Here is an 18,274-nt window from a genome sequence, read left to right on the forward strand (position 1 = left end):
TCAAAGGAATAGAGGGAAATATCATGGAAAGGAGAATAAACAAGCAAAGGCAAAGATAAGGGAAGAGAGGTGAGCAAGCTAGACTGTTAAAGCAGGTGGTTGAACATATAACTAATGGAAGTTACAGAAAATGGATGAGAGAAAATGATAAGAGTTAACAGAAGAAAATTCTCCATATCAGAAAGACAGAAATCCTTACAATAAAATGCTCTTCTGCACGCCTAACACTTATAAGAAAAAAAAAATCCTATTTCAACATGTCTTTGTGAAATTTCAGATAACCAAGAATAAAGAGATTTTCTGAAAATGTCTAGAGAATGGGAAAACAAACAAACTAACAAGAAGCCCATCTTGTCTACCCAAGTGGGAGGATGGTACCGCCCTCTGGAGCAGCAGCAGCCTGTGTGGAAAGAACGTGACTTTGCCCTGGCAGGGAGAAGGGAAATAATCCATCAGACTCTCAACCTGTCACTCAGGGATGAGGGATGTTTCCAGTCATGAAGGAAGGACTCAGAGCTTTCACCTTCCACACCTCTTTCTTAGTTCTTTAAAGATCCTCTGATAAGGGAGTAGGTGAAGGAAGGGAAGACCAGGGACCCCAGCAGGGAGCCCCCCAAAGAGAGTGATGATGCAAGATTTACACTGTGGCCACCTCCTGCATCGGTGCAGAAGGAACCAGGGGTGGAGGACCTGGGGAGTTGGGGAAAGGCATCAGTAGAGAGGCTCCATGCCTGGAGGAATAGCAGGTGAGTCATCATTACGTGGAGGAAAGGGTGGCCTGATCCACCATCCTGTGCCTGGTTGGGGGGCTTCAGCGAATCAAGTTTTCCTCCATAGAGAAAACTGATCAAACACTGAGCTCGTGGGATTAAAGAACCAAAACACTGTGTTTTAATATATTCCTTATAAGGATCAGGTAGCTGTCAGAGGCGTTAAAAGTAGAGAAAGTTTAAAAAGTTCAAAGCAGAGAGATGCCTCCAGACCACGGTGAGGGGTGTCAGTGTTCATAAGCCTTTCTGTGCTATTTGCTTTTTTTTTTTTCTCATTGTATGCAGAAACGCCTAGATATTTTTTTAAGTTTAAAAAAAGAATCATGAAAATTAAACCTAAGCAGTATGAAATGGGTCATGGTTTTCAGCGGGATCCTTTTGGGGTCTACTCAGGGAAGCCCGGCTGGGCTGTGGACCCACCGGCTTGAGCCCATTGCTGAAGTCCATCTGGGCCTGGGTTGAAGTGACCTCTCAAGTGGGGACTTTTCAGTTCTGTTGTTTTGCTCTGTCTGGGTTATTCTTTGGGGAAACAGATATGCAGACATACTGCCAGTGGGCCTGGGCAAGTTCAGAGCCAGTGGAATGGTCGTGGTCTTGTACTTGGGGGGATCTAGTGGACACGGTCACCTGTGGCTTGGGCACCCGGCTTCTCTGGAATGCAGGTCTGCCTTGGAATCCTTTGGGGCTGTTTATGTCCTGGGAGGACCCACAGGTGAGGCAGGCTGGGCCCTTGCCCTTGGGAACTAAGCGTGAGTCAAGGCAGAGTGGGAGGCCCTACCATGGAGGCCTTCCCAGGAGAGGGGGGCTAGCTCCCGCCAGGCTGTGGGCAGCGGGCTAAACCACTGTGGTGACTACATCCACCGAGCTCCTCTGCCCTTGGAGGCAGTGGGGGTAAATACACAGGTAAATACACATGAGACCTTTTCAGCAAGAGCTGCTGGGAAGGAGGTGCCCGGAACAGAGCAGGAGAGAGTGATCAGGGAAGGCCTCTCGGAGGAGATGGCGTGGGAGGGCAGGGAGCTGTGGTGGAGCTGAGGAACCCTGTTTGCAGAGAGTCTGACTGGGGCCGGGAAAAGAGGAGCAGAGGCCCACGGGGAGGAAATGGAGATGTCCAGGGCGTGGGGCAGGCTGGTTGGGTGGGAGAAGATCATCACATCTTGGAGAAATACTCTTCTTGGCTCAGGACTGAGCTGAGACTGGAAAGGCAGGTCAGGGCAGGGCCAGGGGAGCTTTGAACTTCAGGCTCAGAGGAAGCAGCCCCAGACCCAGAGTGAGTGGGTAAGAAAGACCCTGGGGCAGCTCTGGGATTACAGCCTAGATGACATTTGCCGGCATAAAATACACTTGGTGGTTTGGTGGTTTAGTTGCTAAGTCGTGGCCTACTCTTGTGACCCCATGGACTGTAGCCCGCCAGGCTCCTCTGTCCATGAAATTCTCCAGGTAGGCATACCTGGAGAGTGGGTTGGCATTCCCTTCTCCAGGGGATCGTCCCAACCCATGGGTTGGGAAGATCTCCTGCATTGCAAGTGCATTCTTTACCACTGAGCCACCATTGACTTGATAACAAATCTTGAGCTTGGATTCTTGAAGGGAATCCCAGTAGAGAAGGACACATGGAGTTTGCCATCCCTGTTCCACCCAGGCTGATGTCAGACAGGGACAGGCGTCTGAGTCGTTTCCTATGCGAGGAGCATGCTCCCCGCCCCGTTCGTGGGCCAGCTCTGCTCTGGGCCTGGCTGGGGCCACTTCAGGCCAGAGGAGGTGCTGGAATCCTCCCCTGCTCACCCCGGGCAAGCCCCGCCCCCCACCCCTTGTCACTCCAGCCTTGGGTGACATGCTTTGTGGGCACAAATAAAGTCAACGTGGGGCGGAGGGCTGGCACGTGGAGCCAGGGCTGGCCTCTCCGAGGCAGGGTCACTCGCACACACAGACAGAAGAGACAGCTTTTCCATGGCTTGAGGAAGGCTTCCGTGCCCACAGACACCTCTCCTGCCCACTCCTCCCCAGCCCACTTGGGGCTGAAGCCTGGAATTCTACCATTATAAGTTCATTCCTTTGGCTTGGAATACAGATGTCGCAGTGAGGAGATGACCTTTGCACCATCGCTGCCATCACTGGCCCTGAGCCCCTCATGTGCCTCCGCAGGGTGTCGGGGCCTTTGCCGTTCCATGGACCAGCCAGCCTCTACCAGCTGTGCCCTTGGGAGCTGTGCACCATGCCCGGTGTGGTTGTACAAAGATGGGTTAGCCTCTTGTGAGGGCATCGTGGGCGCCGAGAGAGAGGAGCAGGAGGATGTCCCTTCCACTTGTTACGGCGCGTGTTCCATGAAGCTCATTACGGAAAGTCGGCTACGTCATCACTCTTGTCTGCATTTTACAAAAGGGGGATGTTGAGGCTCAGGGAGGTGGGTCACTTAAACATGTCTGCACAACTGGAACTCAGCCGGGGCCGCTGACTCCAATGCTAAGCTCTCCCTGCTGTCCATTCTCACTTTTCTGCCACTTCAGGCCAAGAAACTTGATGAATGGGCTCCTCTCCATTTCTGCCCCGTTTCCTTCCTCGGGGCTCCTCTGGTGTCAGCACCCAGGAGCGTTCAAGGATATCGCAGTGCCTGCCTCCAGCATCTCAGATGCTGATGCGGGCTCTGCTGGCTGCACCTAGAGTCTGAGCCGAGACCATCACCCATCTCATCACCCACGGCTGAGCCTTTCCAGTTCCCTCCTGGCAGGCTCCAGGCCGGGATTTGGGCTGCCCACATGTGACAGGCTTGGGAAGGCAGCTCCTGGGCCAGGAGGCAGGATGGCGAGTAAGTTGGGCTGGGGAGAAATTTGGTCAGTTAGGGGCTTCATTCTAAAGTGGACCTGCACCCTCCCCTGGGCCTCTGCTGCCCTTAGGCTGTGTAGTCCCTGGCTGGCTTTGGCTTGGGACTGGCTACTGTGTGATGGAGCTGGCCTGACTGCCCACAGGACACCCCCACAACACCAAGAATCCTCTGAGCTCCAGGGACCCTCTGAGCTCCAGGGTACTGCAGTCTAAGCCCTGCCTGCCCTCCCCCGCCCTCTCCCAATATTCTGCAGACCCGTGTTGCCTGGTTGCCTCTGCTGGCTGTCCAGTGCATTCCTCGTTCCTCCAGGGCATATGAAGACGCCTCATGTGGCTGGAATGGGATAAAAATTCCAGACAAATAAGCCCCTGATGGGTGACTGGGCCCCCTGGTGGACCTGGCTCATTTTCAGGCCCAGGGGAGTGGCCCTCTCTGAGTTGAAACAGACCCAGGGGCCCTCTGATTTATGTCCAGGGGTTGCTGCCTGCACAGGCGGAGGCGTGGGCTGTGGGCTTGTGGAGGATGGCAAGAGAGTGTGGTGGTGGGGAGGCTGAGAGGAAAAGTTCATTCCTCCAGGCCTCTGGCTGTTCTAGTCTGAAGACCAGGGGAAGGCTTCATGATGTGTGTTCTCTTAGATGCACGGGGCTGAGAATCTTAGTCTCTGAAGTCACTGTCCTAAAGATCAAGATCTAAGTTGAGTGTCTATGGAGGAAAGGAAAAAGAGATGTCAGGTAGAGATGAGAGGTAGAGACAGAAAAGAGGAAATGCCCTGATTATAGAGCTTCTGTGCATCCACACCCCCATCTATCAACCCATCCATCCATCCGTCCATTCACCCATCCCTCCATCCTCCCATATATCCATCCATCTGTCAATTCACCCATCCCTCCATCCATTCACCCATCCATCCATCTGTTTACTTATCCATCCATCCATTCACCCATCCCTCCCTCCATCCATCCATCTATCAGTTCACCTATCCCCCCATCCATTCACCCATCCATCCATTCACTCACCCATCCATCCATCCCTTAATTCACTCACCCATCTCTCCATCCATTCACCCATCTCTTCATCCATTCACCCATCTCTTCATCCCTCCATCCATTCACCCATCCATCCATTAACCCATCTCTCCATACGTTCACCCATCCCTCCATCCACCCATCCCTTCATCCATTCACTCATCTCTCCCTCCATCCCTCCATTCACCCTTCCCTCCATCCATCCACTCATCCATCTATTTACCCATCCCTGCATCCATCCATCCATCCGTCCACCCATCTCTCCCTCCTTCCCTCTGTCCATCCATTCACCCTTTCCTCTATCCATCCACGCATCCATCCATCTACCCACCCATCAATCTATCCATCTATCCACCCCCCGACATCCATCCATCAATCCACCCATCTCTCCCTCCTTCCCTCTGTCCATCCATTCACCCTTTCCTCTATCCATCCACTCATCCATCCATCTACCCACCCATCAATCTATCCATCTATCCACCCCCCGACATCCATCCATCAATCCACCAACCCACCCAACCACCTGCCCATCTACCCAGCTCGTTTTTTTAATTGATCACCTGCTATGTTCTCGCCATTTCTGTGTAGTTTGCACTTCCTCATTATAGCCCCCAGTGGACAACCATGCCTTTACTGTTTATATATATATTTTTTTATTTTTTTTTCACTTACAGCCTGATCATGACCCATGGCCCTTGCAAACTCTCCTTACCATTTTCTTATAATTCTACTTGTTTCTCTTTGCAAACTCTCAGAGACTGTAAGCCCCTTCATTCAGAGTCATAGTTGCTTCTAATTCTCTTGGTGCTATCCCCGGAGCAGTCACTCAAATCATCTTTAGAGGGTTGATGGAAGCATTGCTGCAGACACTTAAATTCCTTGAGACTGAGGTTGCCTGGGCATCTTTCTAGAGTGGTTGGGGTGGAAAGGGAGTTCATACTTTCTGGGGCTCGGGGCAGGTGGGTGGTACAGAGCGTGGTGCATTTTGGAGCCAGATGAGAGTGGAATTGATTCCCAGGGCTGATGACCTTCAGTGAGTCATTTACCTCCCTGAGGCTCAGTGTCTTTACTGTCAAGAAACAAGATATAAACAACCTGTGCAAGTAAACGGGTGTGTGTGTATTCCACATGGTACCTGCATGTGGCTGGTGGGTGATGCCTTCCCCTCTCCCATGTCCACAGGTTCAAAGGCTGATTAAGGCCTCCTTTGACACCCCCGCCTCCACCTTGGTGAGTTGGGATGGGCAGAGGCACATGAAGCTCTCTGAGGATGCAGGACTCCTGGGCCAGGGCCAAGCCGTGACCCAGTCTCGGATGTTTCTCGGCGCTCCCTCTCCTGGCTCCACCCTGGTCTGCTTTCATCCTGCTGTTTTCCCTCTTGGGCCTTAGCGTCCCCCCGGGGAAGGATGGGGAAAGACACAAGCTGCTGAGTGACTGCAGAGTTTGGGTTCTGCCTGACGCCTTGTGTGGGCCCTCCACCTTGGGCTCCCATGCAGCTCAGTAGCCGGTGGGCTGCTTCTCACTGGGTACCTGGGCAGTGATAGAGGGGAGCTCAGATTCAGAAGGCATCAGGAGGTGAAGGGGGAGGCTTCACCCTGGGGAAGGCACACAGCGCTGGGGGCCACAGGCTTTTAATCAACTGAATTCCCTCCACCCCGCCCGACCCCACTTATTACCTATTAAATAATTATCTCATTTGGAAAGTGTTTCTCAATGTAGGGCAGACTCCTCCCCGAGGCACGGGTTTTGCAATGGATTGTCTCCGTGCTCCAGGCTGGGGCAGGACTGGAGCGGTCTTGCCCCGGCAGAGCCTGTGCATGAGCCTCAGTCCTGGCTGGGCTTTGCCGAGGCACAGCGGGTGGGGCGTCGCCTCCCCGAGCCCCAAGATGACCTGGCTAATAGCTTCATTACAAAGATGCTCTTCATCGCCTCATAAAGGAGGTTGCCTGGGGCTGCGCAGCCTCCAATTACTTGATATTTTCTGGGGCCCTCCCCAAACATCTGGCAATGTCAGAGATGGAAGTGGCTTTTTTTTCCTTTTTACAGGTGAGGCCCTGGGGAGGGGAGGGACCATGCTGAGGTCATATACTGCATTGGTTGTAAAAGTAGAAGCCAGGGCCTCCTGCCTGAGAGAGCTTTCTCCACTGGATCCTTCCTTGGCCTTGGAATGTCGTGTACACCAAAGGTGGCCCCCTCCCCTTTTGTAGGAAGGGGTTGTTTTCCTGAAACCAGAGCTGGGAGACTGTGTGCAAAGAGTGAGTGAGTGATGAATGAAGACAGCTAAGCCTCACAGCAAACAACCCTATAGAGGAGCCTCCTTTTTTGTTATTAAAAAGTTACGCCTGCTTTCCAGAATGTGTGTAAATAGTCCTGAAGCCCATAGAGAAAAGCAGGCCTCGCCCCGCCCTGTCTGCTCCCAGAGGTCATCACAGTGGCCGGGCAGGCACGGGTCCTCCCTTGGCCACAGGGTGGAAGATGGATGGGGTTGGAGAGGAAACTCAAGAGGCTGGGGGAGTTTGTGAAGGTCCCCCAGGCGGATCACTGGTTGTGGACCAGGGCTGTGTCTAGACTTACTTCCTGATCTACAGTCGACCCACGGCCAGGAATTTCTGTCTCCTTCACGCTGTAAGATGCTGCAAGGCCTGACTTTGGTCCCCGTGCCACGGAACCGTGTGGCATGCTGTGTCCCACCTTGCCTCACCTGGGCTCCTTCATCTGCATGGTGGGGTCCCTCATCCTCTCCCAGCCTTCATCCTGGGCTTGAGACTCACTCCAGCTCTGGCCCAGGCCCTGGAGCGCCCTCTGCTCAGGCTGGTTCTCCATGTTGTTGATAGAAGATCTAAAGGCTCCCCTTGGGAAAGGAGGGGTGGGATGAATTGAGAGATTGGGATTGACATCTGTACATTACTGTGTATAAAACAGATGACTAATGTAGAACCTTACATTACATGACTAAACTAGAACCTACTGTAGAGCTCAGAGAACAATACTCCCTACGTAGGAAAGAAATCCAAAAAGCGGGGCTACATATATACGTATAACTGATTTACTTTGCCATACAGTGAAAACTAATACAACATTATAAAGCAATTAAACCCCAATAAAAAAAATTTTTTTAATAGAAAAAATAAAGGCTCCCCTTGGACTTGGCCCAAAGTCAGGACTCCAGGATTGGGACTCAGCAGTGGTCACTGTTACCTGGAGTGGGGAAGGGGCACTTTGGTGTGAAGGATGAGTGGCTGAGCTGTGTGGAGGGACCCGGAGAGGGCATTTCAGACAGCTGTCCTGGTGGGTCAGAGATGGGTGAAGGGTCTGGAGGGAACCTGTTTGCCTTGGGAGAAGATTCGGTGGAAGATTCCATTGTGTGCAGGCTCATCACAGAGCCTGGACTCAACTCCACTGTTAATAGGTAGTCACTGAGGGTTCTAGAGCAGTGGGGGTCCTTGACGCAGAGGATGCGGAAGGGGCTGGGCTCTGCAGTTCGGTTCTGTGAGGCCTCAGGAAAATTACCCCACTTCTAATACTGTGGGGGTCAGAGTCCCTACCTTGCAGGATTGTTGTGAAAATTGGAGCTGATTTCATTACATACGTGATGCAGCCCTCACAGGCAGGAAATGTGCAGTGCGGTGGTTGTGGTGTAACCCATGTAAATGATGGTGACTGAAGCTGAGGGCTGGACCACTGGGCCCTTAAAATTTTGGAGCCCCTAGACCCGTTGACCCCAGCAATAAAACTGTGGTTTATTGTTCAATGATGGGTGATGGGTGATGGATTAAGATGCTACATCCCTCTGCTCTGCTTCCATCTCAGGGCTGCCTGTGTTCAAGGCACCACGATCCTGCCAGGCTCCAAGGATGCCTGTAAAACACTGCAGTGGGTGTAGGTCCCGTGTGTAATGAGTGCTGAAGTGAGCATAAAGCACCCAAAGTCCTGGCAGGCCTGGCCTGTGACTCAGCTCCAGGTGACAAGAGCTGGGAGATGGTCCTGACACCAGGCCTGTGGCCGGGGCCAGCTGCCCTATAGGCATCTGGGCTCCTGTCAAGTCTTCTGGTTCACTTCCTTGCTTTTGAAGACAAAAAGTCAGTCTCCTGTTTTAGTCTCTAAGTCTGGCCGGGTCCTGGACCCCTGGGGGAAGTGGACATGGTGGATTGCTGATGCCACGGTGGGATGGACTCTCCACAGCCCCAGCGATACCTCCCACCTCCCTGACCTTGGGTGTGAGTGAGCCTGTTGAGCTGAGCTCCTTTGTTAATACAGATGAAAAAGGCCTTAACCTGTGGGCGCTGAACTGCCTGACCTGAAAAGGTGACTTGGCTGCCTTTGTGCTAAGAGGCTCACGAGCTGGCCTGTCTACCCTACAGACTCATTACCGCTGGACCACAGTGGAATCGCAGAGCTAGGTAGGGATTGTGTCTGCAGGCTCCGACAGCTCTGCGGATTTCAATGAGCTGATCGCTTGTCATTTTTTATTAATGAGCGAGTGCCTGATTCATTATACATCTGAGGGGCGAGCCACCCGAGATGGGGAGGAGGAACATGGAGACACACAGCTGCCGCAGAAGGGGTGAAGTGGCCCCGTGTGTGTCTTTTCTTCCTCTTTTCCCAAAAGAAACAAGTCAGAAGAGGTGTCTGTCTTGGGCAGGCCAAGACAGATGACCTGCTGTGTGATGACAAAGGGGAGGTGGCCGGATGGTCCCTTAGTCTGGGGGCTGCAGCACTTGGGGAGTTCTCTGTGGCCAGTTTCTCCAGGTTTCTCTAGTTCAAAGTCCCCTGCTTACCTGTGCCTTGACCAGGGTGTGGGGTGAGCAGAGGGAAGCCAGGCCCCCCAGGCCTGGGACTCTTGATGAAGGAAGGGCTCAGCGAGCCCAGCTGTCTATGAAGGAGGCCCCCGAGGAGACCTGGAATGCACTTGGGGTGAGCGCTGGCCCCAAAGGCATTTGCTAAATGTTTGTGGGATGAACACATGCCTGCATGGGAGATGCCTCCTAACAGCAGGACGCAGTTCAGCCGCCACGCTGCCAGCCCTCGCCCTGTGCCAGGCTTCCTGCCGGGCGCTGCAGTCCTCGCTCTCCGGGAGCTCCCGGGAGTCCTGGGTTCTGTGTGTCCTGTCCCCGCACCAGCCGTGGGATTTCAGACACTCTTGCTTCCTTATCTGCAAGATATGCTGAGCAGTGTCCGCCTGGCTGCCTCTCCCGTGGGATGGATCAGCTGTGAGAGCTGGAAGCCCTTGGCAGGGGCCGTGGGTCCACCAGGAGCGCCTGGCACCCAGGTGAGCTGGCCAGGCGTGCCTGGCCTGGCAGGTGGGGACTGAGCTTTTAGGGAGACCTGTAGCATCTTGCTCAGTATTGTTCCACTGTGCACGTGTTGAGCAGGCGCTCCGTGATTCTGGGTGAGCGAGGTGGGTCTCCACGACCCTGGGGACGTGGGAGGTGGCCCTGCTCCCTGTCAGTTGCCTGTGGGCCTGAGGTGTGAGAGCATCACAGGAGCAGCCAGGGCCACACAGCTGGCTGTGGGCTCTGCCGCCTTCCAGCTGTTTGCACTGGTGTTCACAGCATCTGCTTCCTCGGGTTATAAGATGACGGGAGACCTGGGAACAGTCTTTGCTGTGACTGAACCATTGGAGGACCTGGCTTAGATTCCTCACAACTTGACCTCCTTTCCTCAGGTCAGCAGGTCAATGAGAAGAGGATGTGTCCATTGGGGGCCCTGAGAGAGGCCTTGGGAGACCCTGGGAGCATAAGGCTTGCTTTGAGGTCCCCTAAGGAGGGCTCTCAAAGACACCTGCTGCCCCCTCCACACCCAGCCCGCTGCAGCCCTGGCCAGTGGCCACACTGCCCCCAGTGAAGGACTGTGTGAGCCGCCAGTGCCCGCCCCTTCCCCAGCACCGCAAGAGGACCAGTCCTGGCTGTGGAGTCCGTCCCAACCTTCTCTGCCCTGATGATGCTTTGCTTCAAGCCCTAGGACGCAACAGACATAACACACAGATCCATAACCTACTGTAAGCAAATGCTGAGTGGCTTCCAGTTTGCTGCATTATGAGGGTTGTATTGTATTTTTAAGTTTTTTAAATGAACTTTTATTAGAGTGTAGTTGGTTTGCAGCGTCGTATTAGCTTGAGATGTGCAGCAGTGATTCAGTTACATGTATACATATATCCACTTGCAGTTTCTTTCCTACACAGGCCATTACAGGGCAGTGCGTGGAGCTCCCCGTACTAAACAGCAGGTCCTTATCGGTCATCGGTCGTATGTACAGTCGTGTCTGTATGTCAGGCCACTCCCCCAGCTTGTCCCACCCCACTCCTTCCCCTTTGATAACCATAAGTGTAGTTTTTGTATCTGTGACTCTATTTCTGTTGTGTAAATACATTTTTTGTACCTTTTTTTAAATATCCCTCATATAAGCGATATCATATGATATCTCTCTTTCTCTAGGGACTGTATCTTTTAAGTAGAAGTTTTAACTGTAGTTCTGCAGTTTCCCAGCACATTGTGGGTCACCTGGAAACCCACTCACACATTATTCACTACGGAAAAATGCATCTGGGGTCCAAATCATTGGTTTGCAAAACGCTGAACTTGGGGAACACAGCTCCTTTGTAAGTGGGAACAGCCTGGATTCAGAATGAAATCAAGGGTCTGATGTGTCCTGTCTCACAAAGGCAAAGATAAGCCCGGAGAGGATGCGGCTAGGGGAGCCCGGTCAGGAAGGCTGGTGCTCAGAAGAGGCAGGGTTGTAAGGGCAGGAGCGAGACTGTGTGGTGGGCCTGCAGGCACATTAGTTCAGTGAGAAGGCCAGCTTATCAGCTAGATGGCCCATTTGTGGGGGCGACCAGAGAGGTAGACAGCTTTCCAAGGGAGGGCAGGAGCGAGACTGTGTGGTGGGCCTGCAGGCACATTAGTTCAGTGAGAAGGCCAGCTTATCAGCTAGATGGCCCATTTGTGGGGGCGACCAGAGAGGTAGACAGCTTTCCAAGGGTAGTCACTTGATTTGATCATCAGCTGCAGGGCTTTGGTGGGGCCACGTTTCCAGGGTGTGGAGAACCCGTGTCTGCGTGGGATGCTCCCTGTGGGTGGAGTGGGGACAGACCAGTCAGGGACCTGAGGGAGCTGCTGTGGGCCTCTTCCGTGGCTCTGTTTCCAAGCTATGTCTGTTTTCCACCTGCTGTCTCTAGTATCGCTTCCTCGGGGCCAAGGCAGCTTGGATCCTCTGGGCCTGTGAGTCATGTTCTCTGCTGACCCTGGAGTGTTTATATGTCTGGGGGAAAGAGAGAGAGGGAGAGAGTCATAGATGGTGGACTTCCTGGAGGAGATTCTACTACCCTCATGTCCCTGAGCCGGCCAATAGACACAAAATGGCTTTTGCTCTCTCTGGGCTTACCAGCTGGTGCTAGTGGTAAAGAACCTGCCTGCCAATGCAGGAGATGTGAGACTTGGGTTCGATCCCTGAATTGGGAAGATCCCCTGAAGGAGGACACAGCAACCCACTCCAGTATTCTTGTCTGGAGAATCCCATGGACAGAGGAGCCTGGTGGGCTACAGTCCGTTGGGTTGCAAAGGGTCAGACCCGACTCGCACGCACAGGGCATTTGTAAGTCACAGGAGGATATTTCTTAAAGCTCCCTTAAGCTTGGTGGAAGAGAACCAGCTTACTGCTGCATGTGGAAGGTCTGAACAGGAGGCAAGCACCTTGCAAAGGGCTAACTGGAGATGGGCGTGGGGCCCAGAGAGCAGCCCTTTCTGTGGGGTGTCCACGGTTGGGCCAGGAGCTGTCTCATTCTGGCCCAAGGGAACGGAAGGACGATGACACCCTGTGGTCCTGTCCCCTCAAGCCACCTCACTTCCGTCTCTGAGTAAGGCTGGGGGTGGGGCGGGCTGTATAAATCCAGCTTGAGCTTCTAGAAAGTTTAGAGGCATAATTGTAGCGATTTGGGAGGCTCCAGACAGCCACATGCCTTAAGTCAGGAAGCATCTCCCTGGATGATTGAGAGCCAGTAGCTGCTAGGCCAGTTCTCTACTCTCTGGGGAGGAGCCCCGGCCCCCACCTGCACCACGGCTGGCTGCCTGGTGTTCTTGCCACCAGGAGAGGCTCTGGCCTGCAGCCTCCCACCCATCCCCAGACCTTGCGCTCCCCCCAGGCTGAGGCTAAGTTTGGGTCACTTCCCTTGTTTTTTCTTTCTTTTTTTTTTGTGGGCTCTGTGGTGCCATCTGAGGCCGTACCACCCAAGAAGGGGCCTGCTTTTTCATTTTGCTGACCCAGGAGGTTTGCGGATGAGCTTTTTGTGTAATCAACCAAGACAAACCTCTGACCCTTTGCATCTCCACCCATCCCATCTGGTTTGGCCGTCTCCTCCGCACCCTCCACTCCCAGGAAGTAGCCTTGACTCAGCTCCAGCCCTGCTGTTCGGAGTGTGGGGAAAGTGAGCAGGCCTGAATGGTGCTGACCTGGGATCCAGAGGCCCCAGTGATGCCCAGGTCCTGTGGGTGGGGCCCCTTCTGGTGGGGCCTCGCTGGGGGCTCTGTTTCTGGGGCCAGAGGCTGGCAGTGTGCCCTGGGCAGGTCAGAGGTGGGACAGAGGTGATGGTGATGGGCAGGCGGGCCACACCCAGCCTGGTGCCTCGTGCCCGTGGGCAGCACTGCCGGACTTTGAGTGAAGGATGCACTCGGTGTTTCTGCACACAGTTCCTTCAAGATCCCAGGGAGGACCGTGGAGGCCCGGGCTGCCTTCCTGACCTAGGAGTGGGTCCCACAGGCTCCGCCCCCTCCGTAGGAAGCTGTCCTGTTTTGGGAGGCTCCAGATGTGCTCCTGACAGCTTAAGTGGGAGGATGTGGAGGGTGGGGGCAGGAGTGATGTTGGCTACACTCAGTGGGTCTCTGTGGTGACGTGGAATCGGGGACCTTCTAAAGAGGAGTGGAATTCCAAAGGGTCAGGGTGTGGGGAGGGGTAGATGGTTCAGAAGCCTCCCTCCTCCTGGTCACACCCTTCTCCGCATCCCCCCTCCCCCCCGCAACTCCTTTCCATTCCTGGGGTGAATTTCTAGCCTCTTGTATTTCTGTTAACCCCATTAAGGCAGGCTATCCCTTTGGGGACAGAATGGCCACCTTTCATTTCATGATGCCTTGAGATCCGATGGGAGAAAGGGTACAGAATGTCCTTGGGGGTAAAAGGCCTGAAGATGACCATGGTATTGACCATGTCCCACCCCAGTAGGCCCCTCCCCTCTGTGACCAGAAAATACAGAATTCTTCCACCAGTCCAACACCTGGCAAAAGTGGTGCAGGAGCAAGGTGGAGGCTTTGGAGGTCAGTGGTCCTGGCCGACCTCCCCTGGCAGATCCACAAGCTGTGTTTGATGGGCGCTGCTTGTCCCAAGGTAATTGCCATGGCCCCCCTCCCTATGGAAGGGAAACGAAAAAAGGGTGAGTTTCCATAGCCTGGGGAGAATGCCACACTCAAAGATAAACTCTGTACGTGTCATTTCTGCAAGTTGGCTTGGGGTCACATTGTCCGTGACCCCTGCCTGTGAAGGGCCATTCTGCAGGCCTCTGCTCCCTAGCTCTGTGGCTCTCAGTGTCCACACAGGGCCAGGGAATCTTCCAGAGATTCCCTGGGGACAGTGGCCTGGGGTCCACTTGCACCTTGGGCAAGTCACATTCCCTTTCCTGGGCTCCGTTTCCCCTTCTTCCTCCAGTCCGGATGGGCCCCTGAGGTCCCCGCCAGCTCCCTCTCCCTCACTGGGGGCTGCAGAGCAGGGAGCTTGAGGCACTGCGGGCCCCCCAGCTCCAGACCCTTGCTCTGGGACAGCCCAGCCCGGTGGAGGACCGGCGGACAGGCAGCTTCTCCCAGCAGGAGGGTGCTACACTTCCCAGGCCAGAAACGTTCCCCATAGGAAGGTGAACACGCTGCCCGCAGCGGCAGCCGGATTCCGAGTCCAGCCGGAGTCCAGCCGGCGTTCAGATTAGCCGCGTTCTTAAACCCTCCCGAGCAAGGGAGCGAGCGCCGGTCATCAATGATTCATGCGCCCCGCCTCCCTCCCGGCGGCCACTTGATGTTCCCTCCCGCTGCTCCATCCCGAGGCTCCGGCGGCCTCTCGCCCGCCCGGCGGCACCCTCCCCCGCAGGGCCGCCCCTCCAGGCGGGTGGCAGCCGTCCTCCCTCCCGGCCGCGCTGGGTAAGTTGAAGGAGAAAGACCGCTTTCCCGCGACGCTTCAAGTGAGGAGGCGGCTGCTCTTGTTTGCGCAGGCCTGGCCTGCAGGTTCTGCCGCGTCGCCGCGCTCCAAGTTTGAAGTTGGGAGCATGAGTAGGGCCCAGCCAGGGGGAAGCTGGCTGGGGGAGGTGGGGACAGAGGTGGGGGCGTAAATGAAAAGAGCCGGGGTCGGGGGTGGGGAGGCAGGACTTCGGCCACTAGAGAGAGAGAGAGAACAGAAGAAAGTGAAGTGACTCCTGCTTGGGGAAGGGAAGGAAGAGGTTGTCAGGGATTGAGTGGGAGGCAAATTCACATCGTCAATTGCAGGATTTCTTCCCAGCTCCTCCTCCGGGACAGACAGCCCCTGAAACTCTCCGGGTGCCCACGAGAACTTTGAACTGGGAGTTTCTTCTGAGATCTGGCGGATCGGGAGTCTGGGAGCTCAGCCTTCACCACTGAATTCCCTGGTGGTCTCAGCGGCAAGGAGGATTCGCAGACAAGAATCTTTATTGTCTGTGGAGCCTCAGCTCCGAGTTACTTAGAAAAACATGTGTGTGTTAAAGCCGAGCTTCCCTGGGGAAGACACTGTGTTCGCATGAGGAATGAATTTGGGAAAAGTTGAATTGAGGAGAGGAGGAAACAAAATCATATTCAGAAGGAATGTTCTTGAGGCTTGGCAAAATCTGGAAGACACTTTCTTTCATTGTCTCTTTTTAACATCCTTTTGATTCTTCCTTCTTCCGGCTTCCAACAAGTCCTTGCTTGGCTTGGCCTTCAGGTCCCCAGGAAGGACGCCCCCAGGGGTCCTGAAAGTGGGGAGCTTGTTCCAGTGGGGGTGATGGTGGTCCTGAGGCTGTGGGAGTGCCGCCCTGGTGTGGAGGAACTCACGCTCTCGGGAAGGCCAGGGAGGGCCAGAGGCCCTCCTCAATCCCCATCCTTGCATGGGACATCCGTATTTTCCTGTTTGCTAGTTGGAAGCAGAGAGTTACACAGGGAGGTAAGGTCTTCTTGGCGGCTGCCTTTGGGGAAGTGGTGACACGACCCCACCATGTCAAATCAGAGTCTGCGTCTGCGGAAGGAGAAGTGTTGGAAACCTGCACGTAGTCGACGTGGGGGAACAGCTGCCGTCAGCTGGAAACATGCTCCTCTGTGTTATAAAGGGAAGCCTTCCCAGGCAGGGGGAGCTGCGTGTCATCGCCCTATGAGGGGGAGCCCCAGGAGGAGACGGGAAAAGTCACTGTTCCTGGAACGTGGTGAGGGGCCAGGAAAGAGTGGGGATGAGATGAGAGAGGAAATGGGCCCCTTGATGTCACAGGCATTGGGAATTAGGATCCCCCTGGTCCTCAGGGCAGCAGCAGGACACACCCGATGGTCGTGCGGAAAAATCTCTCTCTCGCTGACGTGCTGAGACAGGGCTGGAGGGATGGGACAGATGGCCTTGGAGGGGACCAAGACAGGGCCTAGCAGAGATGAGCATGGCCTGGCCTGGAGCTGTGTGGGGAGAGCGCTTCCTCTGGCCAGCTATTGGTGAGTCGGGGGCGGACTACGGTCAGGGGGCCAAGGCCCTGGGCATTTGAGTACAAAGTGCCGTTCAGTATAATGGACACAGCTCAGGCTTGCCCATTTGTGGTTTTTAAACAAATCATGATCCCTACCTTCCAAACAATTTAAGGTTTTTTTTCCTAGCCAGCCCCATCACAAACTTTTGAAGCATGAAATGAATTTTGCTGCCCCCCGCCAATAGGATCCTTTCCCTAGATAATGGATTTTATGAAATGGCTATAATCCTCCCAGGTAATGAGCGAAAGCTACACTCTCCAGTTGGACCTGGCATTCCTCTTCCTGATTTATGATGTATTGGTTAAAATAGTAAACTGATAGCAGTCGCAAAATAGTCATCAATCACCAGGCAGTGTTGTTTAAGCTATAGAAAGGTTTCCAGAAGGGAGATGCTAGAAGCCAGCAGAGGAACAGTTTGGCAGTCCCAAAGGCGTAAAGCGCCAATGAAAGCAAATCTATGTGCTTGTGTTTTGAAGTTGGAGAAATGCAGTGAGGAAGGAACTGCAGGCAAGCCTGTTCCCAAAGGTCAAGGGGTGTCCCCTCCTGCGCTCCAGGCTGCAGGGGGTCCACGGCGCTCTCCTTTTGACTTGTAGTTTGTTTCTCTTTCTAGACCTTTTTGGAAATGTCCCCAGTTTCTAACATGTGTAAGAATGTTGGGCTAGTGGGTGGTGTTGAGTTTTAAAGCAAGGTCTATCAGACGTCTAAGCGGCGTCAGTGTATTTTAACTAACACTGGAGTACAGAGCCTTAAAGTGTTGGTTGGTGTTGGAGAGACTGATGTTCTTGGGGGGCAGGGGGGAGGCGCGGAGAGCTCGGTTTGGTTTGCAGCGTTGTTTTCACAGAATTGCCCCTATCTCAATGAGTCATAACTGTGAATTACTTCTATCTGTTTAAGTGGAAAGCTTTTCCATCATTGGCTGAATGAATGAATGGGAGAAAAGCTGTGATGATCTGTGTAGTGTCTAGGTAACCCCCTCCCTATTTTATAGCTGAGGAAGCTGAGTCCTGGGAGAAGGGAGCAGCTTGGCTTGGGTCTCGTAGGGAATTGGTGAAGTTGTTTGGCATGGGATGGACCCCGGTCAAGGTGCGATTCTCAATGACGTCGACCAGAACTTGAGCTTTGCAGGTGACATGGATCAGTGGTTGTGTCTGTTTAGTACCAGCCCTGCGTTGGAGGGCAGGGCATAAAGCTGGCAGCAGGTGACCCCTGTGATGAGATTGCATGGGTGCCTCCGCCCCTCCCAAGGGCTGGGTTACATGCCAGCTTCAGACCCTGCCCCTGCTAGAGGGCCACCCAGCCCCTGGTTGGCGCAGAGTGCCAGGCGCCCCAGAGCCTCCGGATGGCTGTCATCCGACCCCCTGAAGCTTCCCTTTGCTGTGGGGCCTCCTACAGAGCCGGCAGCCACCAGGCATGCAGTAAATGCGACCCGTGTCCACCCTTTCCGTTCGGTGAGCAGCCGTCAGGCACCAATTCTCTGGGCCGGGCCCCATGCCAGCGCACAAATGGAAGCTCAATAAGAGATGGTTGGAAAGGCCACTTGGGATCGGGGACAAGGCTGTCAAGCCCTGTCCTGGAGGTCAGGACTCCCAAATTGAAGAAGGCAAATGCCAGGACTTGAAGGAATAGATGGGAAAGAGTGACTCATCACTGCACTGGCCTTAAACTAGTGAACTAGGAGAACGAGACAGCCCTTCCCTCAGGCCCTTCCTCCAGGCCACGGCCACCAGGCTTCCGCAGAGGCCCTGATGCCGACACCCCTGGGAGCCTTCCTTATCCTAAGTCATGGCTTTTATCTCAGTGAGCGGGGCTGCATCCCCCGCGCCTGCGCTGAGCTGGGTGTGGTGAGCGCTTTGTGAGCGTTTGCCTTCTAAATGCACAGAAGGGGCTGGCTTTTTGGAAAACCCTCCCTCC

At 54.3% G+C, this 18,274-nt stretch overlaps 1 protein-coding gene across 5 annotated transcripts in view; it reads left to right on the top strand.

Moving 5' to 3' along the window:
- Positions 1–18,274, top strand: part of GLI2 (GLI family zinc finger 2) — a 262,655-nt gene that overhangs the window by 121,196 nt on the left and 123,185 nt on the right. The window contains exon 1 of one of the 5 annotated variants that reach the window (XM_043894883.1): positions 5,102–9,888. The exons of 2 other annotated variants lie outside the window; for them this stretch is intronic. In XM_043894883.1, the coding sequence (XP_043750818.1) occupies positions 9,583–9,888 (306 nt within the window). In that variant the 5' untranslated portion in view covers positions 5,102–9,582. Of the gene's footprint in view, positions 1–5,101; positions 9,889–13,381; positions 14,789–18,274 lie in introns of those variants that run through there. 2 more of the 5 variants (XM_043894889.1, XM_043894887.1) reach the window with 2 other exon arrangements.

Source organism: Cervus elaphus, chromosome 33, assembly GCF_910594005.1.
Source record: "Cervus elaphus chromosome 33, mCerEla1.1, whole genome shotgun sequence".
Classification (NCBI taxonomy): Eukaryota; Metazoa; Chordata; class Mammalia; order Artiodactyla; family Cervidae; genus Cervus; species Cervus elaphus.